This window comes from Thamnophis elegans, chromosome 16, assembly GCF_009769535.1.
Source record: "Thamnophis elegans isolate rThaEle1 chromosome 16, rThaEle1.pri, whole genome shotgun sequence".
NCBI lineage: Eukaryota > Metazoa > Chordata > Lepidosauria > Squamata > Colubridae > Thamnophis > Thamnophis elegans.
The window spans coordinates 39,411,782-39,438,654 of NC_045556.1; the positions used below are offsets into that span (position 1 = coordinate 39,411,782).

At 47.5% G+C, this 26,873-nt stretch overlaps 1 protein-coding gene across 1 annotated transcript in view; it reads right to left on the reverse strand.

The window, feature by feature from the left end:
* Positions 1 to 1,291: 1,291 nt before the first annotated feature.
* The window catches only part of FIBCD1 (fibrinogen C domain containing 1), a 40,980-nt gene continuing 15,398 nt past the window's right edge, over positions 1,292 to 26,873 (reverse strand). Inside the window, exons 2-7 of the mRNA XM_032233254.1 lie at positions 23,530 to 24,006; positions 20,111 to 20,270; positions 18,569 to 18,705; positions 4,209 to 4,305; positions 3,546 to 3,725; positions 1,292 to 1,551 (exon numbers count right to left, since the gene is read on the reverse strand). Of these exons, the coding sequence (XP_032089145.1) occupies positions 1,292 to 1,551; positions 3,546 to 3,725; positions 4,209 to 4,305; positions 18,569 to 18,705; positions 20,111 to 20,270; positions 23,530 to 24,006 (1,311 nt within the window). The remainder of the gene's footprint in view (positions 1,552 to 3,545; positions 3,726 to 4,208; positions 4,306 to 18,568; positions 18,706 to 20,110; positions 20,271 to 23,529; positions 24,007 to 26,873) is intronic.

The window sequence follows — 26,873 nt, forward strand, 5'->3', positions numbered from 1 at the left end:
CTGGGTTCTCTCGGCTGATTCATCCAGATGGAAAATACATTTTTCTCATTGTTGGCCGGGCACTAAGCTAGCTCTCTAGCACCAACCCATTTCTGCATTCCGTAGCGTTCAGACAACAAAACCAATTAGCGTCCAACAATAAATTTACCTCCTATCTCCATCTGTGCAATTTGTCTCCCCCCCCCCTCCCTCGTTATAGCTTTCACCCTGAGCATCTCCCAAACTGTGACACATTCTTGTTAGCGGTGAGACTCTTCCTCCCTCGTCTTCCTTGTTGGAGCTCACCTTGGCTGAATAATTAATGTCTGGCTCTCCATAAAAATAATTAGGGCATTTTTTAAAATGGAGATCCCGGAGAAGATGCTCTTGAACCAAGGCTAATTTCTCAGGAGAGCAAAGGACCTCTCTTAAAATCACATCTCGAATTGGGGGAGGGGGTACAGGATTAGACCAGGGATGGCTAACCCTTTTGCCCACACCCATAATGCACTGCCTGTGCAACCCCCCCCGCTCCCTGCTGCTTTTGCCCCCTCACATGAGTGCGCGACCCCCTCCAGACCGTGTTTTGAGCCTAGCAGACCTCCCTGAAGCCTCCTGGGAGCAGAAACAGGGCGCATGCGCAGCAGAGGCCTGAAAATCATCTGGCCGGCGGGAGGCGTGCACGCCTGCGCGATGGAACTGAGCTGGGGCGACGGCTCCCGTGCCCGCAGAGCGGGCTCCATAGTTTTGCCGTGACTGGATTGGACCCATCAGGATGAAGTGAGGAGAGAAGCCTGTCCTTTTGAGTGCAGAGAACAGATGTACAAGGACGCCTGTCTCCCATCAGAGAGAGGTATATGAGTCGTGTCTTCTCCAAAAGACCCGGTTGAGTACACAAAGGGAACGTTTGACACAAGTGTCAAGTGTAAGAGGTGGGCGAGGGAATGTCTCAGCTTCTGTGTTTCTCCAGACCAGGGGTCAGCAACCCAGGGCTCTGGAGCCGCATGTGGCTCCTTCATCCCTATGCTGCGGCTCCCTGTCGCCGGTTGGCTCCACAATTGATAGGGTGAGGGTTGGGGATTTTGGTTAGGACAGGTAGAGGAAAAATGATGCCATGCTAGGAGGAGACTCTGTCGTGGGGGTGAAACGGACTTGCAGTCGGCTCCGAAATTGAACAGGGGGCTTCCGGTTAGGACCTTTGTGGCTCCTTTGAGTGTTTGAGGTTGCCGACCCCTGCTCCAGTCAAAACCACAGTCAGCCTCAAGGGGAAGGTGGGAGAGGAACAAAAGGAGGAAGGGGGGGGGGGCTTCAGCTACTTCTCATCCCTGACCGGCCGGATCTTCATTTCGGTGAACTTGAGCGAATATTGCCAACCTGTCCAGGAGGACCACTCGATTCCGTCTGCGTAGGAGCTGTGGTGGCCCTTGAGGTACTGACCATTCAGGTTGGACGTGTGGCAGTTGCGATACCACCAAGCCCCGTGGTAGAAGGCAGCACAGTTGTTCTCCGAGTGGTCGTTGTCCAGGTCTTTGGTGGTGAACTTCATGCCGTTGTGTTTCAAGAGAGAGTCGCCTGGAAGGGAGAAAGCAGGTTAGGTCGGTCAGAATGGAGTTTCATAGAACGGTGGAAGAAGCTACTGAGGTCCTTCTCCCTCCGTGGGGATGTCTCCAACCTCATCTTGGTTGGGACATCCAGCATGGAGACCCACCAACCCCCCGTGAGAACTGTCTCCATCATCAAACGACAATTTATGCTAGGATGCCCCTGTCAGGCCTGCAGCCATCTATTCTTTTGGGTCTTTCTATTATTCTACTAGGCATTTTCTATGGTGGGAAAATGGGAGGCGGGATTGTACGGAGTGAGACAATATGTAGCCATAACAAAATTATTTCTAGAAAGTCAAGGTCATTATCCTTTGTCTCTGCACCTCTGCACCTGGCCGGAACTGGTGGCGAAGAGCCGGAGTGTGTGACTGTAGAGAGTCTCCCCCTTTGGGGTCTTTTTGTGGGGGTCAGCAGAGGGAAGAAATTCCAACTTGGAGTCTGTTTTGGCCTCCTGGTGAGAGGCTTTGGGCAAAGGCTGGAGAGAAGAGCCTCTGGTGGCGAAGTGGGACTGCATCAGGGCCTGGAACTGGCTGAGCATCTCAGCCCTCTGAACCTCCAGGCACCTGGCCTTGCACTCCCGCAGGTCTTCCCTCTGCTTGGAAAGCCTATGCTCCTAGTCCTCAGTGAGGAGCTTCTGCTGAGCCTCTTCCTCAGTAAGATCCAATTTGAACTGAGCTGTTTTGCCAACTCTTTCTCCTGGGGGCTGCTTAGCTCCAGCAGCTGCTTTCTGTGGGGGCCCTAAGGAGCCCTGGTGGGCAGGCGAGGAGGGGGCTGGCAAGGCGCCACTCAACATGAGTGACACTCAGTTGGCCACACCCGCCCAGTCACATGACCACCTAGCTACGCCCACCCGGTCATTAGGCAGATCGTATTAGTGGTCCGCAGGATTTAAAATTATGAATTTAGTGGTCCCTGAGGTCCGAAAGCTTGGTGACCCCTGCTTGAGCTCAGGGTTGAAGACCTCCGGGGTCCTTTTCCGATGCTGTAATTCTGTGTTCTGCAAAAGCAGGTTTGAGGGAGACTTGGGGGAGCGAACAGAATTGGGAGTCCAGGAATAGTCTGGCTGGTTGGATTTCCTAAGGCAGCGGAGATAAAACACCGTGGCGTTTTTTCCCCTGTCAGGAAAACCAGAAATGCTCATTTCCAGATCAGCCTCACAGTCGGATGGCTTCCAAGCACGTTTGCAGGGTGGATATTCCGGCTGAAGCCTTCTTTACCTTGGGGTGAAATATTGATTTCTGACATGAAATTTAAATTCTGAGGTGGAAGTTTTGCCACTGTGGTAGGCCAGGCTCTTTAATGGGGCTTGGGGAGGGGGGTTCTCTCCATATTCTGAGCAGGGAGCAGCGGGTTTCCCTCCCCCTTCCTATCTCCCCTCAGAATGAGAATGTGAAAAATTGCACACAAAACATGCAAGGGTTAAAACATATCCAGCTAGTCCTCAATTTATAACATTTCATTTAGTGACTTTCGGCCTAGTCCTTGCTAGGCTTTGGGGTCCTCATCAGTTCTAGAAGGGAGTGAGGTGGGGGGGAGGAGGGGGAGCACGGTGGGGGTCCTTGGTGCTTTCTGAGCTTGATGATTTTCTTCAGGACGTTTCCTGACCCAACTAGGTAATGTCATCAGTGTTACGTTTTATCCATCAAACTGAAAGTAGGGCCAAGGTTGATGAGGCCCTTGATTTGGGGTATTTCAGTCTTGATGTATTTGATTAGGCTGGGCGTATTGCATCGTAGTCCGTCATGAATTCTTTACTAGCCCTGATGATGAAGAAACGCCTGAAAGCACCAATGACCCCACAGTCCTCCTCCTCCCTCCACTCTCTTCTAGCACTGACGATGTTACCTGGATGGGTGTAGAAACGTCTGCCAGGAAACAGCCGAGCTCAGGGAGCCCCAAGGACTCTGAGAAGGAAGAAGCGAGGCTCTCCCTGAGAGGCAGGTGTTGGGAAAGGAGACCCACCTGCTGTTCCAGAGTAGTCAGCAATGGTGATGGGGTAGCCATCTTCCTCCGGGTCCACAGAGAAGAGGCCAACGGCAAAAGTCCCGTAATGGGCAAAGGCCGTGCCGTTGTCAAAATCCTCCAGGTCGATGCGCAATTCATAGGCCCCTTGTGTGCTCAGAGCATGGATTCGCTTCAGACCTGGAGAAGAAGAGAGGAAGAAATCCGTCAGCTTTGCGCTTCTCCTTCTCCCCTTCCTGACCTTGGGTACCAAGGACTCCTGCCTTGAGCAGTGGGCTGGACTAGAAGGCCTCCAGGGTCCCTTCCAGCCCAGACTTGAGGATGGGATTCTTACTGCTTTAAACTGTTCTGGCCCAGGTTTCCTTAACAAGCATGAAGCAGAGTCTTGGCCCTGGCAAAACCCCTTTTATTTACACGACTGTGGATTCCTTTCATTCACGGTCTGCAAGGCTTAGTAAAACAGTCTCCCAGAGGAATGTTTATCCACACGAACCTTATCTCGCTTGTCTCCTGGCGATTGGCCCAAAATCACCCAGCTGCCTTTCATGCCTAAGGTGGGGCTAGAACTCCCCTTCTCCTTGTGCTTGGCTCAAAGTCATCTAGCTCTCCTACCAAGGGCAGGACTAGAACTCCCTGCCCAACCCTCCTCAGGGGTGGACATACCCAGCCAGTGTTCTCCCGTGAGTTTTCCAAAACCATCTTTGTAAGCTTCCCAGCCGCGGAAGAAATTCAGCAATCCATCCTCGCGCCTCTGAAAGACCTGGAGGAGGGGCACAGAATTAACACGGGTGGGCACAAACCCCAAAATACACACACATTCAAAAAAACCCTAACCCCCCGCCCCCCACAAAACTCCGCTTGCTGATGGCCGAGTCCCTGTCACTTTCGTTCCCCCCCCCCCGGCTCCTGCTTTTTGCTATCACGCTGCCTTATTAGATTTTGAGTGCAAAATGTGCATTAATTGGAGGGTTGGAAATTGGCTAATTAGACTGGAGTGGTTTGGCATCGGGAAGTCCGCAAAGGCTGCCTGTCAAGACTAATAGGTGGCTGAGGTTGTGTGGAAAATCAGCCCTCCAGTCAGATGGGAAGGAAAGTTCCCGCTTTAAGACGGGCTGCCCGGAGACCCTCTGCCTTCCCGACGGGGTTGGCTGTGGCCAACGACCGTTCCTCTCGCAAGTGGGAAAGGGTCGTCGGGGGAAGGAAAGGGTGCCGCTTAGCATCTCCGCCCCCTTTCCGTCGATTATCAGACCTTACGGGGCTTCTCCTCGACTTGCTGAAGGTCAACACTGACTTGATGACACATCTATCCCTCCATCCCATCCCTCCGTCCCTTTCTCCATCCATCCATCATCTACCAATCAATCCATCTAAGTAAGAGCTAAGCAATTTCCAGAGTTGTCAGTAAAACAGTAATAGAGTTGGAAGGGACCTTGGAGTTCCCACCATCCATTCTGGCAACGACTAGTGGAAGTAGCCTTCTTCTCTTTAGAGGGTCCCTCAGTTCCAGTGGTGGTGATGGGAGAACCACTGGAAGATCTGAAGGGCCAAGTTAGAGACAGGTCATCATGGAGAACATTTATCTATGGGGTTGCTGAAGGTCAACACTGACTTGATGCAGATAATCAGTCCATATCTCCCTCCACCCACCCACCCATCCATCATCTACCCATCCGTCCATCTAAGTAAGAGCTATGCTATTTCCACAAAGATAGCAATAGCAATAGAAGTTAGACTTATATACCGCTTCATAGGGCTTTCAGCCCTCTCTAAGCGGTTTACAGAGTCAGCATATCGCCCCCACAGTCTGGGTCCCCATTTCACCCACCTCGGAAGGATGGAAGGCTGAGTCAACCTTGAGCCGGTGAGATTAGAACCGCTGAACTGCAGATAGCAGTCAGCTGAAGTGGCCTGCAGTACTGCATTTAACCACTGCGCTACCTCGGCTCTTTCTAAGATGCTAAAGAGAAGAGGGTGACCAGCAACAAGGTGGATGTAGTGATGAGAGACCCATTGGAAGATCTGAAGGGCCAGGTTAGAGACAGGTCACCATGGAGAACATTTACCTCTGGAGTTGCTGAAGGTCAACACTCATTTGATGAAGGTACATCAATCATCCCTTCTCTACCTGTGAATCAAAGCCAGCCTTCTTAACCTGGACAGCATCACAGGTAGCCGTCTTCTTCCCAGATTCTCAGCAAAGGCTCTCCCAGCCGCTAGCAGTTCAGCCGCCCGGGGGGGGGGGGGGTTCCCAAGCTGGAGAAGACTTTTTGAACAATCCGTTTTCTGGTGAGACTCTCAAATTAGCCCAGGGAGACGTCTTCCTTTGATGAAAGGTTAATTTATTGACTGGGATAAGGAAAATGCCACTGACCGCTTGCTATTCATTAAGCTCTCATCCCCGGATTTCATCGCTCTGAACTTAGCTTGGGTTCACATTTAATTGGAAAGGAACTCGAGCAGATGCCCTGAGGGCCCTCCAGAGAGTCATCTCAGGAGCTTCCCCGCTTTCTCCAAAACCATCTGCAACACAGAGGCGCTTTCCTTTATTCAATGACCAACCGATAGCCCGGTGTTTATCGATAGGGGGAAATGTCCGGACCAAACATAATTTCTAATGTTGGATTTCCCCCCTTACCAGAGGGAGCCGCCTTGTGGAGTACTGTGAAACCGTTACCATGGATACTCCACTGTGCAGCACAGTAGAAGCCATTTTAAGGCACAACAGGCTGTATCTTAACATAACAGACACCCTGAGGGGCATTAGGGGTGTCTTACCCCCCCCCTACAATATTTATATTTGTTTCCAGAGAAGAAGTCATCTGTGTACCAAGTTTGATGCCAGCGGTGGGAAGGATGGTCTCAGGAATTGGGTTTGTCTAGTTTAATGAAAAGAAGGACCAGGGGAGGCATGACAGCGGTCTTCCAATATCTCAGGGGTTGCCCCAAAGAAGTGGGAGTCAAGCCATTCTCCATAGCACCAGAGGGCAGGACAAGAAGCAATGGGTGGAAACTAATCAAGGAGGGAAGCAACTTAGAACTGAGGAGGAATTTCCTGGCAGTGAGAACAATTAATCAGTGGAACAGAAGTTGCCTCCAGAAGTTGTGAATGCCCCAACACTGGGAGTCTTTAAGAAGATGCTGGATAGCCATTTGTCTGAAATGGTGTAGGGTTTCCTGCCTGATCACGGGGCTGGACTAGAAGACCTCCAGGTTCCCTTCCAACTTTGTTATTCTGCCTTGTCTAGTCCTGTCCTGTTCCATTCCATTACTAATTAATTGGGTAATCTGGTACATTAATATCCTGAAAAACATTAATCTCTCTTGAGTTGCACAAAGTGAATTCTCAGCCTTTGTTTTTTTTTAAATCTGCAATGGACTTTCTGGCAATTTCATGCTGCATAAATTATTTGTGATTAGGTTATCTCTCTCTCTCTCTCTCTCTCTCACACACACACACACACACACACACACACACACACACACCCTCTTCCGATATACTACAGTGACTTTATTGGGGTTAGACAAAACGTGGCTTTTCTCCCTGCTATTTCCCTTTGAAGTTTGGATCTTCTGGTGAAGAGAAAGCAGCAGACTCCCAATTTGCAGCTGAACGGCAAAAACTTTCCTTTTTTTATTTTTCCCAGCCCCCCTTTTTCCTTTTTGCATTATTATTATTATTATTATTATTATTATTATTATTATTATTATCATTATTATTTGGTTTGGGGGTTTCTTTGTTTTCTGCATTCTTGAGCGCAGTATAATTTCCTTTTATGAATGCATCAAGGAGACCAAACTGAGGTGCCAAACAATGCAAACAGAAATAGTAAAAAAAAATAGAGCGCTGCTGGGGAACAATTAAGAAAGGTCTCATTAAAAAAAAAAATAGCTGGGAAAAACATGAAAGGGTGAACAAGGAAGGCGCAGGCCAGGAACGCAGTGGGAGCCGGGTTGCCTGCTGGAGAGCACCGTCGTCCCTTTTGCAGCAAAGAGGTAGATGATGAAGGGAGTTTTTTTTATTTGTCTAAAATTAGAGAATATTGAGCCAGACTCGAGGGGGGAGGAGAGAGGGTTAGATGTTGAGACTCTAGAAAGAGTGCAGAGAAGAACAGCCAGGATGATGAGGGGACTAGAGATTAAAACATATGATGAACGGTTGCAGGAACTGGGCATGGCTGGTCCAGGGAAGAGAAGGACCAGGAGAGGCATGGAAACAGCCTTCCCATATTTGAGGGGCTGCCACAGAGAGGAGAAAGGGGTCAAGCTATTTTCCAAAGCACCTGAAGGCCAGAAGGAGAGATTTTCTGACAATCCATCCGTGGAAGAGAAGTTGCCTTCAGAAGTTGTGGGAGCTTCATCACTGGAAGATTTCAAGAAGAGACTGGACTGTCATCTGTCAGAAATGGTGTAGGGTCTCCTGCTTGGGTGAAGGGGAGGGGGGTTGGACTAGTTGACCCATAATGTCCCTCCCAACTCTGTTCATCTTTTATCTGTCTAATTTCCTGAAAAATTCCCCACGTGGGACTCCTCTCAATGGCTGAGTTTTCTCCTGACTGCAATTGGATTCTAAACCACTTGGAAAAATTGGAGCATATTTTAGAATACAGAATAATGGAGTTGGAAGGGGCCTCGGAGGTCTTCTGGTTCAGCCCCCTGCTCAAGTAGGAGACCTTACACAATAAGTGTGGCAACTTTATGTGTTCTCAGATTACTGCAGCAGGCTTGTGAGGTGTGCACCTCGTTGGAGAATGTGATTTATGACACAGGCTGAGGGGAGGGAAAGAAACAGGGGCTAAGTTCAGAAACCTGACAGAATGATTGTCCAGCCTCTTTCTGAAAACCTCCAGTGATGGAGCAACTTCTGGAGGCAAGTCAAAGGTTGGAGCTCTCTTTGATGAATTTCCATCCGTTATTGTTTTTCTTGCCTCTTGGTTAATTTTTGCTTCTCCTTCGATGAGTTTCTGCTCATTGTTTTTGATCTTGTCATTTGGGGCTTTGGAAAATACTTTGAACCCCTTGTCTTTGTAGGAGCTCCCCAAATATTGGAGGACTGGTATCACGTCTCCCCTTCTTTTCTCTTCCCACAGCTGGCATCAGAATAAGGGCATGGCTTTATCGTTGCCAGAATGGATGGTGGGGAATTCTGGAAGTCGAAGCCCACCCATCTTAAAGCTCTCAACTCTTTGCTGTTCAGGAAATGCCTTTTAATAGCCAGTAGGAGTGTGAAAATAAGTCTTATTCTCTGCTAGTGCAAGTCAGTAAATCTGCTAAAAGCTAAAGCATTGAGATTTGTGCTTGCATCTGTAAGGAACTGGTTTCATTTAGCCAGTTATGCAAGAAATGTCGGCTAACATAACTGAGGGTCAAGAAAACTGAACAGCGTTTCCTTCCAGCTTCAGAAAATGAACCAATGTTGGTCTGTAGGTTTGTTAAAAGGTTAAAAAAAACCCATGGCTTTGAAAGCAGGTAAAATTTAGCAGGTCTTGGTGCTGAAGGTGAAACAAAAGGGCTTAAGCGATTGTCTTAGATCAAGTATTCGTTTATAACTCATCTATTTGTTAAATCCCAAGAGGGAGAAAATTTAGTCCAGGCCTGAGACCCTGGCAAGGCACAAAGAAAAGAAAAAAAAGCCATTCCTGGTAAAATAACCTAATTGTGGGAAGCGAAATGAAAATCAATTTTCTGTGTAGCAGGTCCGTTAGCCTTTCCCTGAAGATTTCAGCTTAGAAACCCAGATCAAATGTCCCTTTAAAAAAAAAGACGATGTAGAAGGTGGCGAAGCTTGGACTGCGGGAACAAAGTCACACAGTACTTTTTAAAGAGGGTTCCTTGTTCCAGCTTTTCTCCTCCTTTGGTTGAGTTAAAAAGTTTTGACGCTAGCTAAATCTTCATTTCGAGACAACAGTTTTGAACTTACCTTCTAGGTAGTTCTCAGCTTCCAACCATTTGCTTAGAGACCAGTCGAAGTTACAACACTGAGAAAAAAGGATTTATGACCTGTTTTCACAACTTACGACCGTTGGCAGCATCCCCGTGGTCACACGATCAAAATTCAGATGCTGACAGTTAGAACAACTAATCATCGGAAGGTCTTGCCTCCAGAAGTTTGCGGTGCTTCAACCCTGGAGGTTCTTAAGGAGACCTGGACTGCCATTTGTCTGACATGGTATTAGGTCTCCTGCTTGAGCAAGGGGTTGGACTAGAAGACCTCTGAGGTCCCTTCTAACTCTGTTATTCTGTTGAGATGCAAAGGCAGAAAGATGAGTAACCAAGATCAAAGCTGTTGTGGCCCGCCAGTGGAGCTGGCAGCAGAGTCGGACAGGGAGGAGGTTGGGGAGGAGCCTGGGCCAGTCCTGGAGGCTGGGGAAGGCTCTGATGATGAGGGCTCTGGGTCAGAGGCAGAGAGGGGGCCAGGGCTGTCTGACAGTTATCAGCAGACATCAGTGAGGCAGAGGAACAGCGGGAGCATGTTCCCAGAGTGCGCATGCACAGAGTTGCCAGAGGAAGGGAGAAACTAAAGAACAGGGGTCAACTTGGGAGTAAGGCCACAGGTGGATGATGAATGGCCCTTCCCAGAGGAAAATAAAAGAGGAGCGAAAGGGGAGTGGAGTTTGCAGGAGACAATTAGTTCGCTTCATTGGTTCGTGACTCTCCGAGACTCCTTGCCAAGTTCTGCAGATCTTGGCCTGGCAGCTCTCCAAGCCAGATAAGGTCTGTGACTGTAAATCCCCCCTTGAAAGCCTTTGCTGGAGGTGAAGGAGCAGAATTCAGTCAATTAATAAAAGGGTTTTTTGTCGGGAGAAGGAGTCTCCTTCGGGCTCTTGGGAAGCCTCGGTCAGAACAAAAGCTAGCCACATTTGTGAAGGCAGCTGTTCCGCTTTCATGGCTAAACATGGTTAAGTGTAGTTGCAAATCCAGCCAAGTAACATCCTTGGGTTGAGCCTGTTTCCGTATTGATGAGTGAATTAAGTGCCCTCAAATCAGGATTGACTCCTAGCAACCGGGCAGAGGGAAGAGATCGTTTCCATCTTCCAGCTAATACTAATACAATATGGGCTGATCCTGCTAACTTGTCAGAGCATTCGAAGGACCAGAAAATCATCATGATTATTTGAAATGCTAATTAGGCTGCCGGGATTCTCCTTGGTGATAAGACGAGTGAAGCATTTGTGCCTTTCGCGAGGAAGACATTTGAAGGGCGTTGGTGGGCCTAGTGACGAATTATTTGAAGATTCTCACCGTGACATCTTGGTAGCATTCCGCCAAGGGAAGCAGTCATCGGGGGAAAAGCAAGCAGATCAGCAACTGACAATTCAGATGTAGGAATGGAAAGAGGGAGACGGGTTTTAGCAAAAAAAAAAAAAAAAAATGGGTCCATGAGTTAAATACCACCTCAAAACAAGATGGGGATGACAGTAGGAGAGCTTCAAGATGGCAACCAGCATTTCTTCTCAAGGTTTATATCAAGGAGAGACACTCCTGGATATGATCACTAGGTATTGTGGCCCACCAGCATCCAGCAGAGCTGGCAGCCGATTCGGCCAGAGAGGAGGTTGGGGAGGAACCTGGGCCGGTCCTGGAGTCTGGGGAAGGCTCTGGTGATGAGGGCTCTGTGTCGGAGGCAGAGAGGGGGCCAGGGCCGTCTGACAGTTATCAGCTGCCTTCAGAGTCAGATGCAATGGCTAAGACGCTGAGCTTGCTGATCAGGAAGGTTGGCAGTTTGGTGGTTCGAATCCCTAGCGCCGCGTAATGGAGTGAGCTCCCGTGACTTGTCCCGGCTTCTGCCAACCTAGCAGTTGAAAAGCACGTAATAAAATGCAAGTAGAAAAATAGGGACCACCTTTGGTGGGAAGGGAACAGCATTCCGGGCGCCTTTGGCATTGAGTCATGCCGGCCACAGGACCACAGAGACGTCTTCGGACAGTGCTGGCTCTTCGGCTTTGAAATGGAGATGAGCACCATCGCCCCCTAGAGTCGGGAACAACTGGCACATTTGTGCGAGGGGAACTTTTACCTTTATCTAAGGTAAACTTAAAAATCGAACCTATCATCTGAAGAAAACTGAGGGAAGCTGCCTCATTAGTTTCACCAACGCTGAGCCTCTGCTCTTGAAGACTCTCTTTTCCCTTTAGAAAAACTAAATAAATTATTATCATCATTTTGTTTTCCTCGCAAACGAAGAAACCGTTGGGGTTTTTTTTTAAGTTAAGCCCTACATTGGCTGGAGACCATACGCTGAAAGCGAGGCAGGGCTGTTGGGACGGAAGGGGATTGAGCACAAAATGTAACCAAAATGTAATTTATTTAAACTAATTAATGCAGGGAATACAATCGCTCCCTCTTTGGCCCGTTAGAAATTACGGTCCTCTGCTTAGTTTTGGGAAAGCGCCTTTGAGGCTCGTACCCAGGGCTTTCAGTGACCTTGAGTCCTGTGTACTTGCCCTGAACAATTTCAAAGGGCCCTTTGCCACGCAGGCTTTGATCGCAGGGATGGAATTGATAAATTTTCTCTCTTTGCAGCAGCCGCGCCTGAAAAAATGGGATAACATTATTAAGGTGGGGTGGGATGCTAGAAACACCGTGGGTGAGAAGGGGAAGAAATTTGGAGGAGCTGACAGATGAATAATGGGCATTGGGGGAAAAAAGTTAGAAAGGATCTTTCCAAACCTAAAAGTAAAATCCCCTTGCACATATCTGCCAGTCGTTCCCGACTCTAGGGGGCGCTGCTCATCTCCGTTTCAAAGCGGACGAGCCAGCGCTGTCCGAAGACGTCTCCGTGGTCATGCGGGCGGCATGACTCAATGGAACGCTGTTCCCTTCCCACCAAAGGTGGTTCCTATTTTTCTACCTGCATTTTTTTACGTGCTTTTCAACTGCTGGGTTGGCAGAAGCTGGGATAAGGAACAGGAGCTCACTCCATTACGCGGCACTAGGGATTGGAACCTCCTCACTCTCCGAATCCGCTGCCAGCTTCACTAGCCACTGGCAGGCCACAACAATGGCCTCCCCCAGTGAAGGATAGAGCAATATTGGTTTACTTTTGAATTCAGAAAACAAGCTGGCAGTTTGTGGCGAGTTTGCTGACTGCGTAATCTCTTTGAGTTGGAGAAATTCACTGACCTCATCCAGGAGGATTTATAGAGCACTAGGGACCATTTAACCGAACTCTTGATTCCCAAGGGAGTTTCAGAATTTGCTGAAAGGGTTGAGATAAAGTTGTGGAAGAAACACACAGTCAGTTTATATCCACTTCTGCCCCAGGCCGCAGCTCACGTTGTGGGGCAAGGATTAAAAAGAAAGAAAGAATAGAAGTGTGGTGTGTCTTTCCAAGAATTGTCCAACTTAGACCTAAAAAGTGTGCAGAGAAGAACAATAAAGATGATAAAAGGCCTGGAGGGTAAACCTGTTGTGGCCTCTGGCGGTCAGTGGAGCTGGACAGTGAGGAGATTGGGGAGGAACCTGGGCCAGTCCTGGGGGGGGGCTGAGGGAAGCTCAGATGAGGGCTCTGCGTCGGAGGCAGAGAGGGAGCTAGACAGCAGTGAGGCAGAGGAACAGCTGGAGCCTGTTCCCAGTGTGCGCATGCGCAGAACTGCCAGAAGACAAGAACTACTAAGAAAGCAGGGGCGACTTGGGAGTAAAGCCACACCTTGGAGGCGATTGGCCCCTCCCAGAGGAAACAAAGGAGGAGCAAATGGGGAGGGGGCTTTTGCCGGAAACAATTTGTTCCTTCGGTTGTTTCAAGAGTAGAAAGTTCTGTTTGTGACTAAAAGAGACTCTGGGCCAAGCGTTTGCCTTGCCCTGCGGTTGGAAACTAGTTATCTGGCAGCTCTCCAAGCGAGATAAGGTTCGTGTGGATAAACATTCCTCTGAAAAGACTGTTTTACTAAGCCTTGCTGACTGGGAATGAAAGGAATCCACAGTCGTGTAAATGAAAGGTGTTTTGCCAGGACCAAGACTCCCCTTCGTGCTTTCTCAGGAAGGTTCTGGGTCAGAACAACACCATACCTTGAACAGTTGAGGGAACCAGTTATGTCTAGCCTAACCAAGGGAAGGACTAGGGGTGAGACGATAACTGTCTTCCAATTCTTGGGGGGCTGACATGGAGAAGACCGCCTCCTCCTGTTCTCCAAAGCCCCCGAGGGAAGGACAAGAAGCAATGGCTGGAAGATTATCAAAGAGAGGAGCAACCTAAAACTAAGGAGAAACGTCCTGGCAAGGGAGAACAATCAACCAGTGGAATGGCTTTCCTTCGGAGGTTGTGGGTGCTCCATCACTGGAGGTTTTTAAGAAGAACCTGGACAACCACTTGACCAGGATAACACAAGGTGTCCTGCCTTGTCCAGGGGGCTGGACTAGAAGACCTCTTGAGGTCCCTCCCAGTCCTGTGATTCTATGTTCTATTCGGGAAGCGAGTGTAAAGTACGTGAGGGAGACTTTGAGAGACGAGGGAAGGAAATGCTGCTCAGGGAACCGATAAGAGGGAGCCCAGCCCTCTGCTCTACAGTGGGTGGAGACAGAGACTCCAAAAGGCCCCTCTCTAATTTCTCTGGCTTTAATAGAAATGGTGGGAGATTTGTACTTTCAGACGCGTAAAATTCTATTAACGTAGCTGTAGAATAAAGTAGAATTAACATATCTGTCATGTTTCCTGCTTGGTCTACCTGGAAAGCCTGTCGACAGGAACAAGGTTATTCTGCTCGAGTTCCTTCTCCTGCCTCGACGTTTTGCATTTATTCCTTGTTTTTTTTGATCATCATCCCTTCCTGAGTGTCGCCTGGCCCCACTTAACCTGCTTTGCTCTGTCGGCCTTTTTCTATGACTCTGGATAATACAAGAATCTTCTACCAACTGAAGGGCCGAACTGGCTTTTCTGCAAGCCTCCTCATTGGCCAATTTGCTGGGAAATGCCAAGCAAAGGGTGTAAATGATTTAATTTGACAATCTGCCGTGAATTTGTACCCAGGGGCTTCGGTTGCTGCGCCACATAGCCAACGTGTTGATTGAAAAAAATAACCACGGCTGGAGGGGAAATGAAATGAATGAGCTTCCATACTTCCCCTGTTGTGGCCCTCAGGCGGGCAGCAGAGCTGGTGGCAGAGTCGGACAGTGAGGAGGTTGGGGAGGAAGATGTGCCAGTCCTGGGGGGGGGGCTGAGGGAAGCTCAGACGAGGGCTCAGACAAGGGAGGCAGAGAGGGAGATAGACAGCAGTGAGGCAGAGGAACAGCTGGAGCCTGTTCCCAGTGTGCGCATGCACAGAGCTGCCAGCAGAAAAGAACAGCTCAGAAATCAGGGTCGACTTGGGAGTAAAGCCACAGGTGGATGATGAACGGCCCCTCCCAGAGGAAACAAAGGAGGAGCAAATGGGGAGGGGGCTTTTGCAGGAAACAATTTGTTCCTTTGGTCGTTTCAAGAGTGGAAAGTTCTGTTTGTGACTGTAAGAGACTCTGGGCCAAGCGTTGCCTTGCCCTGCAGTTGGAAACTGGTTACCTGGCAGCTCTCCAAGCGAGATAAGGTTCGTGTGGATAAACATTCCTTTGAAAAGACTGTTTTACTAAGCCTTGCTGACCGTGAATGAAAGGAATTCACAGTTGTGCAAATAAAAGGGGTTTGACAGGCAGGTAAAGAAGTACAGATGTCTCTTTTGAGAGTAGGCGGCATACAAAATGTAATAAAATAATAGATGGATGGATGGAGAGAAATGATAGAAGTGACAGACAGAAGCTTATCAAAGAGATATCCAATCTAGAAATAGGGAGGAATTTCCCGAGAGAACGATTGAACGGAGTGGAACGGCTTCCCTCCAGAAGTTGCAGGTGCCCATCAACGGAAGGCAGGGCCTCGAGAAGAGATTGGCAAGACATTTGTCTGGGATCCTCAAACAGAAGGTTGGACTAGAGGATCTCCAAGGGCCCTTCCCACCCTATTGTCCTATGTTCTGTGTATGAATAAAGGGGAATATTTGTAGCTCAGGGGTGTAATGAGGGCTCCTTGGTGCCATCTGAGTAGTTTGCTTGCAGATGTTTCGTGAGCCAAACTAGATAACATCACCAGCAGTGGTAAAGCTATCAAGTTTGGGTAATGAAATGTCTGCAAGAAAGCAAGCAAGTTCCGAGATCATCAAGGACTCCACAATCTGCTCCTCCTCCTCCTCCTCCCCCACTTCCTTCTAGCACTGATGATGCTACCTAGCTGGGTAATGAAACGTCTGCAAGAAAACCACCAAGCTCAAAGAGATTATTCCCTAATTCAGACAGTGCCAGGTCTAAAGAACTTCAAAAACTAGAAGAATTTTAAGTGAAGTCCTGTTACCCGCTTTTGGCGGGGGGGGGGGGACTTTCTGAGGTAAATTGAAATGAGAACCAATTTGAAAAGCTGCAAGATGTGTTTGGTTGCATGCATAAAGTATCGATACATCCATCATATAATAATGTATTCCCGCTTTCTTTGTGAAACCGAGATGGTCCCTGGGGTGGGAAGGTAGGTGGTGGCTTTTTTTCCCCTTTTTCCGAAAGCTGCACGCACGAAGGTTATATATTCGTGCTACCCACAAATTTGTCAGAAAAGATTAATTAACAAATTAGGAGGGTGCTGGGATGTTGCGGAGGAAAAAGGTCGGGTGTTTTTAAAATCAATTCCTCCCTTCGCACAACCCAATCTTTATTTAAGCGTAATTGTGTGAAGAGGAAAAGAAACACCATTAAAAAGTGGGGGGTGGGTGGGGGGGGTAGAAGGGAATTTTGGCGAAGTGACGTGGCGAGGTTTCTAGAGGCAGGTAAGGTGTCTTTGAAGCTGCCTTTTGGTCACACACTTTTTTTTGGTAAAAAAAATAATAATATTGGAGGTGAAAGAACCGGAAAGCCGGTAATTTACACCTGCAGACATTTGTGACTTCTTCTCCTCTTTATTGTTTAAGTAGATTTATTTAAACAAACGTGGTGGGTAATCCATGGGGACTCCAGAGAATAAGGACTGTACAAACTCTGCAACTGTTGACTCCCTCCCCCCCCCATACACACACACACACACACACACACACAAAAGGACCAGTGGGGGAAAAAACCACAATCAGGTTTCTTTCAAGTCAATTTTGGCTCGTGACAACTTCACAGAGGAAAACCAGGCAGGATTTTCTTGGCAAGATTGCCTAAAATAGTACCAGCATCTGTTATTTTCAAAACAAAGCTTGCTACTCCAGTTCGAAACTTTCCCCCCCTCCAATATTTTCCCATTCAAGTAATTAACTAAGCTGGAGCCTCCTGGATTTATACAACATGAATAAGTGTCGTTTGTGAAAAGTAGGTTGAACTGCTGCTAATGTTTCAGCTTCGCTTTGACAAGCAGAAGGAGGAAAGAAGGAAGGAATAGAGGGAGGGAGAGAAAGGAAGGAAGGTAGGTAGAAAGGAAGGGGAAGAAAGAAAAAGAGAAAGAAAAAATACAAAAGAGAGGGAGGGAGGAAAGAAGGAAAAAGAAAGGAAGGAAGGGGAGGGGAAGGAAGGAAGGGAAAGAAGGAGAGAAAAGGAGAGGCGGAGGAAAGAAGGAAAAAGGGAGGGCGGAGGAATGAGAGGAAGGGAGGGAAGGAAGGAGAGGAGGGGAAGGAAGGGAAGAAAGAAGGAAAAAGGAAGGAAGGGAGTTGGTTTTATGATCCTCAAATTCCCAACCAACAGGTTTAGGGTGAGATTTCTTTCCAGGAAAAGGAGAATGAAATAGTGACATCCAGCTGGCTCGGAATCCAGCCAGTCCAGAGGTTTCATGGGATGGATGTAACCAGGGAGACATCAATTAACTTCTAACCCCTCCATCTAGCTCTAAATCCAGACAGTCCATGAGAAACTGATCCGGATTTGGTTTATTGATTTAAGGCACGGGAACATTTTCCTTGCTCAGGATGGGAATCAAACAAGGGAAAGCAATGGAGAAGATTAAGCAGCAAACTCTGGGGCCCAGAAAAGCTTTTAAACCTGGTGTTGCTGTTGTTGTTGTTGTTGTTGTTTGTTTTTTGTTTTAAATTATCAGACTTGGCAACTTTTAGATGTGTGAACCAGCTCCCAGAATTCCTCATCCAGCCTGGGAATTCTGGGAGTTGAAGTCCACACATCTTAAAAGTTACCAAGTTTGCAAACCGCGGATCTGAACTGTTCTTTAGAAAGCACTTAACATTCTACGCTAAAACAAACCGAGGCTCATTATGTTGATGATGGTGTATCAATTCAACTGTACCCAGAGAGCCTCTAACTGCTGGCATATCAAACAGCCCCTTTTCTGTACTGCAAATGGCCCAGGCATCCACGTCTATTAATAATAAAGTTGACATTATTGCAATCTTTCACATTTACACTTGTATAGATTTATTTCCCATCTGCTGTTCTCCGGAAATTAGTTTATTTTACACCCGCACGATGAAGCCCATGCTGGTTGTTTTTCTCCTCCCCAGCCCTGAAAATATATATAATCAAATGTGGTCAAATGTTACCATTTCTTTTCTAACATTATGATGGACTTTGGGGTGTAGGTTAAAAAAAAGAGAGATTTTATTCTCCCAAGGGTGAAAGAAGGTTGGATGCCTGGCAAAAGGAAGGGAAGGGAAGGGAGGGAACGGAGGGAGGGAGGAAAGGAAAAGCAGAAGAAAAAAGAACGAGGGAAAGAAAAAAAGAAAGAGGGAAGGAGGGAGGAAAGGATGGAGGAAGGGAGGCAGGAAAAGCAGAAAAAAGAAGAAAGGAATAAAATGGGGAAAAAGGAAGGAAGGAAACAGAAATAAAGAAAGGAATTTCCTCATAGCTGAAGAGCAGAGACATTGGCAGGAGTCGAGGAAGGATAGGTTCATAGGCATTTTTAGAAATTCTTTCAATTTCCAAGCTCCTTCCGACCCACCCATCCCTTCCCTTGCTGCCCAAGGAGAACAGATTTCCTTGCCCCTTCCTCGAGAAAGAAACCCCCCCCTCCCTCCCTGGCTCCCTTCTCCTCCCTTGCATCTTGAGGGGAGGCCAAGTGGCTCCAGCTCAGAGGGGAGAAGGGACTCCCTTACCGTCCATCCTCCACCATCGGTGGTCATGTCGCAGTAAACCTGGAACCCCTCGGGGTAGTGGGTGGGGAAGACGGAGAAGACCCCATCGCCCTGTTGGCCACCGGTGTAGATGTCAAAACAGTCCCGAGGCTTTGAGCCTGCAGCAAGAGAGGGAAGGAAAGGGTCGTTTTAGGGAACGAGGCAGCCTGAGGAGAGCTTCCCTTGAGCTCTTAGGTGGGGGCTCTCTGGCCTGAGCTGATTGTTTGTCCCCACACTGCCTTCCTTCTCCTGGTCTGAACTTTTGCAGGGTCCATTTGTGGGACCAATTAAGGCCCAGAGTGGATGGAGGACACGGGAAGAGATTTCTCCCTCCGCTTTGCCAAACCACAAAAACGTGTATTTCGGTCCTCTGGGCAAACGGTGTGCCTCCTACGGGAAGGTGGAAGGCTTCGGTTTCCCTTCTCAAAGAAGGACATCTCCACCTCAGGTTCCAGGGGAAACGCTCACCGAGGGGTACGAAGGGACTCAAGCCAGGCGTGGTTTCAAGTGAAATGGACTCTGAAAGCGTGATGGGCCTGTTTTAAGATGTTTTGGGTGGAGGAGAACAATTGTAGCTCAGGGCTGAACTGTGGGGTGCTCAGAGACCTAGGGGTTCTTGCAGACGTTTCATGACCCAACTAGGGAACATCATCAGTGCCAGAAGGGAGTGGGGTTTGTGGAGAGGAGGAAGAGGCTGAGAGGGGGGAGGAGAAAGAGAAGGGGAAACGGGGGGAGGAGGGGGAGGAGGAGGAAGACAACACTTCCCATCTGAAGAATGTTGATTGTCATAAATACAGGTTGTCCTTGGCTGTTCGAAGTTACAACGGCACTGAAAAAAGTGATTTATGGCCATTTTTAGACTTACAACTGTGGTCACATCCCTGTGGCCATGTGATAGAAAATCCAGGCGCTCAGAAGCTAGTTCATATTTATGACGATTGCAGGGTCCTGTGACCCCCTTTTGCAACCTTCCGACCAGCCATGGGGAAGCCAGATTCACTGAACAACTGGGCGACTAACTTAACCACCAGCAGTGATTCGCTTAACGACTGTGTTCAAGAAAGATCATACTGGGCGAAAACTCACTTAGCAACCGTCTGTCTAGCGAGGGAAATTTTGGACACAACTGTGGCCGTAAGACAAATGTCAACTCGCGAAGCATCCTTGGCCTGCTCTCGAGTTGCCATAGGCGAAGGGGATGGGAAACTGATGGAGCAGCACGGCAGCCACAAAGAGAAGCACATTCCAGGCATATCTTTCTCAAGGCTGTCTCCCAAGTTACCCGCAGCAGCAGCCGCCGGAGGAGAGTGATCTCTACGGCCTGCGAAAGTGCTCCATGGAAGAACATGATTTATGACACACTCTGTGGGGGAGGGGAAAACAGGTTCATAATTGGGCCCTGAATTACGTGGGGTCAGAGCTGGCTTCACTTGGGTACATGGCGACATGTTGCTCCTAATAAATAAACGAAGGGCCGCCTGCACCGCTGGCTCAAGAAGGAAAAGGGGGGGGGATTTGACCCACCATTTGGGCATCCTTTGGGCCGCGTTGTCCGGGATGGGATCCGCTGGAGGTCCGCTTTCATGCGTGGCCGGGCGACACCGCGATCCTTCTGCAGAGTCTCCAGAATATCACTGACGGAGCTGACCAGCCTCGCTATGTTGCTCTGGCTTTCGGAGAGCAGCTGCACGTAAGAAAGAAAGAATAAATAAAGATTCTTTCACTTACTCCTTCCTTCTTCTTCTTCTTCTTCAGCTATTAAGTGACTTCCACCCTATTTTGCGACCTTCCATGCCACCGTTGTTAAGGGAAATCCCTGTGGTTGTTAAGTGAGTAACATGGTTGTTAAGGGAATCTGGCTCCCCCCCCCCCCGCCATCCTTGACTTTGCGGGCTGGAAGGTCACAAATATGAGTCAGTTGCCACAGTCGTAAATACGGCTCAGTCACCAAGCATCTGAACTCAGGTCCCATGGCCACAGGGATGCAGCAGGGATTGTCAGTGGGAAAATCACTTTTTCAAGTGCCGCTGTGACTTCGAACGGTTATAAGTCGAGGACTGCTTGCAATGAATTTCTGGAAGGAGTTCCATTTACAAATTATGAGGCCATTCATTTCCTCCACCAGGGGAAAAAGAAAGGACTTATCAAGCCAAATGAGGGCTGTGCCTGCTTTTTATTACAGTGGGAAGAAAATCCAAATGTAATACAGAATTATTTTTTTCATCCCCCCCCACCCCCACCTGCCGCGTTTATCTGAAAGCTCAAACATCTCACCTTCGCTCAGGAAATTGCTAGTTCTTTCTACAGGCTGCTCCCCACAGCTTTAAAAAAAAAATCAACAAGTCCTTTCCATCAATGTCTTAATTTGGTCAATGTATTGATCTGACCTTTGGATTGAACTTCTGATTTTTTTTAAGGCGGGTGGTTTTTATAGTTCACCATCAAATATGAGCCATATTTCTTATTCCACAGAACCTGCCGGCTAGGAAAGCAGGATGCTCTTGACTTGTCAAGCAGGGATATTTATCACTATTTTGGTGAATCATGCTTGCCGATAGTATATGTGGGCCGGGCCATTGGCTCTCCTCTCTTTTTGCAAAAGATAAATTATTTTGATTTCTGCGCAGAAGGCTTTAAAAGAGCAACAGTCAGAAAACTGCTCGACAACATTTTAGCCTTCTAAGATTTGGGGTTAGTGAGTGAAAAAAATGACATCAATCCTCAAAGCTAAACTCTAGGTAAAGGTAAAGCCTCCCCTCGCACATCTGTGCTAGTCGTGCCCGACTCTAGGGGGCGATGGTGCTCATCCCCGTTTCAAAGCCAAAGAGCCAGCGCTGTCCAAAGATGTCTCCGTGGTCATGTGGCCAGCATAAGTAAATGCCAAAGGAGCACAGAACACTGTTACGTTCCCACCAAAAGCGATTCCTATTTTTCTACTTGCAATTTTTATTTTCAAATTGCTAAGTTGACAGAAGCTTGGACAAGTCACAGGAGCTCACTCCGTTACGTGGCACTAGGGATTCAAACCGCCAAACTGCCAAGCTTTCTGATCAACAAGCTCAATGTCTTAGCCACTGAGCCACCGTGTCACTCAGCTAAACTCTAAACAAGCACAAAACTTCTGAATTTGCACCTTACTGAAAAAAAAAATGTATATTTTGTCTTTCAGAGACCAATGAAAACTTTCCCAAATATATTTGAGAAATGCAAGTGAAATCTTTGACTGAATATTCTAGGTTTAACATTTGAGCCCAAATGTTGGCTTACGTTTGTGCCAAAAAAAAATGTAATTAGTAAATTCAGATTTAAATTGTAGATGTCCAGAGACAGGTATAGTCTGAAGAATGTTGACTGTCATAAGTACAGGTAAATCCTTGGCTAATAACTATTCATTTAGTGACGGTTCAAAAAAAGCGACTTGTGGCCATTTTTCACACTTACGACCAAGCCAAGGTGGCACAGCGATTAGAGCACAGCACTGCAGGCTACTTCAGATGACTGCCAGCTGCAGTTGGGCAGTTCGAATCTCACCAGGCTCCAGGCTGACTCAGCCTCCCATCCTTCCCAGGTGGGCAAAATGAGGACCCAGATTGTTGGGGGGGCAAAAGAGGCTGACTCTGCACACTGCTTAGAGAGGCCTGGAAAGCACCGCAAAGCTTAAGTGCTAATGCTATTGCTCTTCCTTTTCTCCTTCCCTTTTCCTTCCTTCCTTCCTTCCTTCCTTCCTTCCTTCCTTCCTTCCTTCCTTCCTTCCTTCCTTCTTTCCTTCCATCCATGATGCACAGTGGTTACAATGTAGTATTGCAGGCTAATTCTGCCCACTGCCAGCAGTTCGATCTTGACCGACTCAAGATTGACTCAGCCTCCCATCCTTCCGAGGTGGGTAAAATGAGGACCCAGATTGATGGGGGGTGGGCAAGAGGATGACATTGTAAACCGCTTAGAGAGGGCTGCAAAAGCACTATGAAGCGGGGTATAAGTCTTAAGTGTTATTGCTAGTTGCGGCCTCCCCATATTCATGTGATCAAAATTCAGACGCTTGGCAACTGACTCGTATTTATGACGGTCGCAGCATCCTGGGGGTCACGCAATCCCCTTTTGCAACCTCCTGACAAAGCAGAAGGAAGCAAGATTCGCCTATTTTCTCCCTTTCTGAAGAGCTCAACCCATTTCTCCACTCCCGTAGTTTTCAAGGGCAAAGTCTGCTGTGGAGGTTCAGGGCTGTTCGTGTTTCTTTCCTCGTTCCCTCCTAGACTTCGCCTCCCATTTCTAAATAAAAGAAGTTAAGGAGGGAATAAAATGTTGTGGGAAACAAAGCTTGGTTATACATCAAAAGGACGAGAACCGTCGTGGCTGCCCTGTTGGGTCCTGTGCCCGCTGTTTTCAAAAAATTACCCAATTTCCAGGGCAAAGAAGACCGAGCGATTCTGGGATTCTGTAAATCGCCAGGGGTTGATGTGGCTTTGCAAATTGGCATGCATGGAAAACAGGGGTTCAACATTGGCTAGAGTTACAAGCAGCCTCACAAAATTTAAAAAAAAAACCAGAAGGAAATACACAAACACACACACACACACACACACAAATTATGTACAGACTGGGGAGAGCGAGCTTACAATTTGCAAGAGAGCGAAAAGCAGGCACTTTGCATTTAATTGGAATAAAAGAAAAATAAATCTGCAATTCAGAATAGAGCATGGCCCTTGTAAAACAAACGGCTTGGTAAAGATTAATTAGCACTTTAAATTGCGTCTGGTATCGAATGCGGGCCGGAGGAATTGCCATAAAACAGGAACCTCTTCCAAATATCTCGGCCTGGAACTGAGATTGTTTGAAGATGGTTGGAATCTGCAATTCCAGGTTCCGATTTAAGAACGAGGGGCTGGCGGTGGTCTTGGAGTGATAGCTCATCACCCTCAACAACGGGAAGCCCTGTGACTCACCTGTATGAGCCTCCCTTGTTCATTCTGGAGGGCGCTCAGCTCCTGCCCGATGGCGCTGTGCCCCTTCTTCAGATTTTCACAGTCCGTCCGGAGCTGGGTGGCGTGAGAGAGAAGCTTGGAGACCTCATCCGAGAGGCCCACCATCAAGGCCCTCTCCTGCCCCTTGGACGACTTGGCCTCGGCCTCGTGGTCCGTCACGACTCTCAGGAGGGATGATTGCAGGGTCTCCAAGCGGGCGAAGCTGTTGGCTTGGTTGGGGCAGTTGGGGTCAATGAAGATGTTGATGCGGGAACTGTCGGCTTTCTCGATGGTGACCAAAGCGTTGGCATCGTCCGGGTTGGTGGTGATGACGGGCGGGGATTCAGTGACCGGTGTGTGGTAATGGTTCATGAAGAGGATGGCAGCTGTGACGGTCACCGCTAGGAGGATCACCACAGAGAGAAGGACGGTGCAGAGAATGTAGCCGCAGTTGACTCTCTAGGAAAGAGACAGAAGGCGGGGAGAGGATGATGTCATTTTGGAAGCCCACCATGATGTCCCATGGAGTAATCCAGCCCAGTCCTTCCAGACCTGGGATCTTCTCCAGATTCTCACTTAGCCCTTGCAATGGAGAGTGGAGACAATAGAGTTGGCTCCAGAAAATGAATAATAATGGATATGGAACAGAACAGAATAAAATGGAATTCAAATATAGACTAATAAAAGGGTTGGAAGGAATCTTGGAAGTTCTCTAATCTAACCCTCTGCTCAAGCAGGAGACCCTGTAGCATTTCAGACAAATGGTTGTCCAGATTCTTCTTAAAATTATCCAGTGATGAAGCACCCTCAACTTCTGGAGGCAATTTCTGTTCCACTGATGAATTGTTCTAACTGTCAGGAAATTTCTCCTTAGTTCTAGGTTGCTTCCCTCTTTGATAAGCTTCCATCTATTACTACTATCATCTATCTCTCCCTTTCTCCCTCCCTCCTTCTCTCCCTCCATGTCTTTTATCCATCCACCTACCCACTCATCATCCATCCATCCATCCATCCATCCATCCATCCATCCATCCATCCATCCATATATGTCTTTTTTCCATCCATCCACCCATGCATGCATTATCAATCACTCTACCCACCCCCTCATCCATCTATCCATCCATCTTTTATCCACCCACCCACCCACTCATCCATCCATGTATATCTTTTATCCATCCATCCATGTATGTCTTTCATCCATTCATGTATGTCTTTTATCCATCCATCCATCCATCCATCCATTCCTTCTATCAATCTATCCATCTTCTATCATCTGTCTGTCTGTCTCCATCCATCCATCCACCCATCCATCCCTCTTTCTGGGATTTAAAAACAAAACCTACTCCACTTTAATTCCATAAGAGCCAAGTATTAAAGAAGACGGATGCCTCTTTATCTTCCAAATGCAGACAATGTTATGAAGATGGTTGAGAACCCAATACATCTGCAAGTCAACGGAGGAAAACAGTGTGTTGGAAGATGATGATTAATTAAATGTATGTGCCATCCAACTCCCAATGTCTAAAACAAGTCCATCTTTTAAAATAAATAAATAAATCCCAGAAAACAGAAGCTTGGAAGAAAATAATGGATGAAAAAAATAATATCCCCATAAATTAACTAATGCATTATGAAATTGCAGTACCAAAAATAGAAAAGCTGTCAATCCGACAAATAAACAGGGGGGGAAAATCTCCTTTAAAAAAATCAACATAATTAACATAAACCACCCAATTCTGCCTACATTCATTTCATCATGTAATAACAACATATCAAACTCTGCATCTGAGTTTATTTACTCTTGTAAAATATTATGAAATTTGTGCCCAGGGAAAATGGTGGTGTCATTTTTTATTATTAGTAGTTAAAGAAATTGCTTTTTCAAAAATGGATAAGTGACATATTTCTTGGATCTATTCTTTGATATCTGAGATCTTGGTACTTTTCCAATCTCTCAATATAATTCTCTTGGCTGTTCCCCACAAATGATATTATAAGCGATACTCAAAAATGGTGAGATTGCATAGTTCTGACTTAGGCTTCCCCCCAAAGTCCTGGTCCCGACAAAACCCCTTTTATTAAACAAATGTGGATTCCTCTCATTCACCTTCAGCCAAGGCCTGGCAAACAGTCCTTCAAAGGAGTATTTATGACCACAGACCTTATCTAGCTTGGAAAGCTGCCATGTAAATATTTTCCAAATGAGATGCTGTGGAAAGAAAGGCTGGGCACAGAGTCTCTGAGATTCAAGGACAGATCTTCACACTCCTGAAACGAATCTAACGACCAAACAAACAAACAAATTGTTTCCTGCAAAAGCCCCCTCCCCTTTCGCTCCCCTTTTATTTCCTATGGGAGGGGCCATTCACTGTCCACCTGTGGCTTTACTCCAAAGTCGACCCCTGTTCTTTAGCTCTTTGTTTGGCCACTCTGCGCATGCACACACTGGGAACAGGCTCCAGCTGTTCCTCTGCCTCACTGATGTCTGACTCTGAAGGCAGCTGATAACTGTCAGACGGCCCTGGCCCCCCCTCTGCCTCCGACACAGAGCCTTCCCCAGACTCCAGGACTGGCCCATCTCCCTCCACAACCTCCTCACTGTTTGACCCTGCTGCCAGCTCTGCTGGCCCTGGCAGGCCGCAACATCGGGGATATAAAGGTAGTTCTCAACTTACGACCACAGTTGAGCCCAATTTTATGTTGCTAAGTGAGACATTTGCTGAGTAAGTTTTCCCTCCAAAGTACAAAGGTATAAAGAAAAAGAAAAAAAAAAGAGAAACATCTTAACTTTCTTCAAGAGAGTTCTAACTATAAAACACATTAAACTTTCGAGCTAAAATTCAGTAATACACAGAATGTCTCTAATTGCAAACATTTCTAATGGTGGAATCCCAGAATTAATGTGGCATTTCTTCCAGCCAAAAGAAAGCCCGAAATTGGTTTAGTTCAGGCATGGCGATGGAAGCCGGAGGGCTAGGAGAGAATGGAGAGAAATGACTGATAGACGTAACAATGTTTGATTTGCTGGAATAAGTCCATTTGTCTTTCACACTGTGGAAATAGAGGGGAGGGAAGTAGGTTTATATTTGGGGTCTGCCTTTGGAGTTATTGTCCTTTGGTACAATCCCAATCTGTCAAGGACCTGGGAGTGCTCATCTCTAATGATCTAAGTCAGTGGTTCCCAAACTTGGCAACGTTAAGACTTGTGGACTTCAAGCTGGCTGGAGAATTCTGGGAGTTGAAGTCCACAAGTCTTAAAGTTGCCAAGTTTGGGAACCACTGGTCTAAGTGCCAGAGCTCACTGCAACAGCATTGCCAAAAAGGCA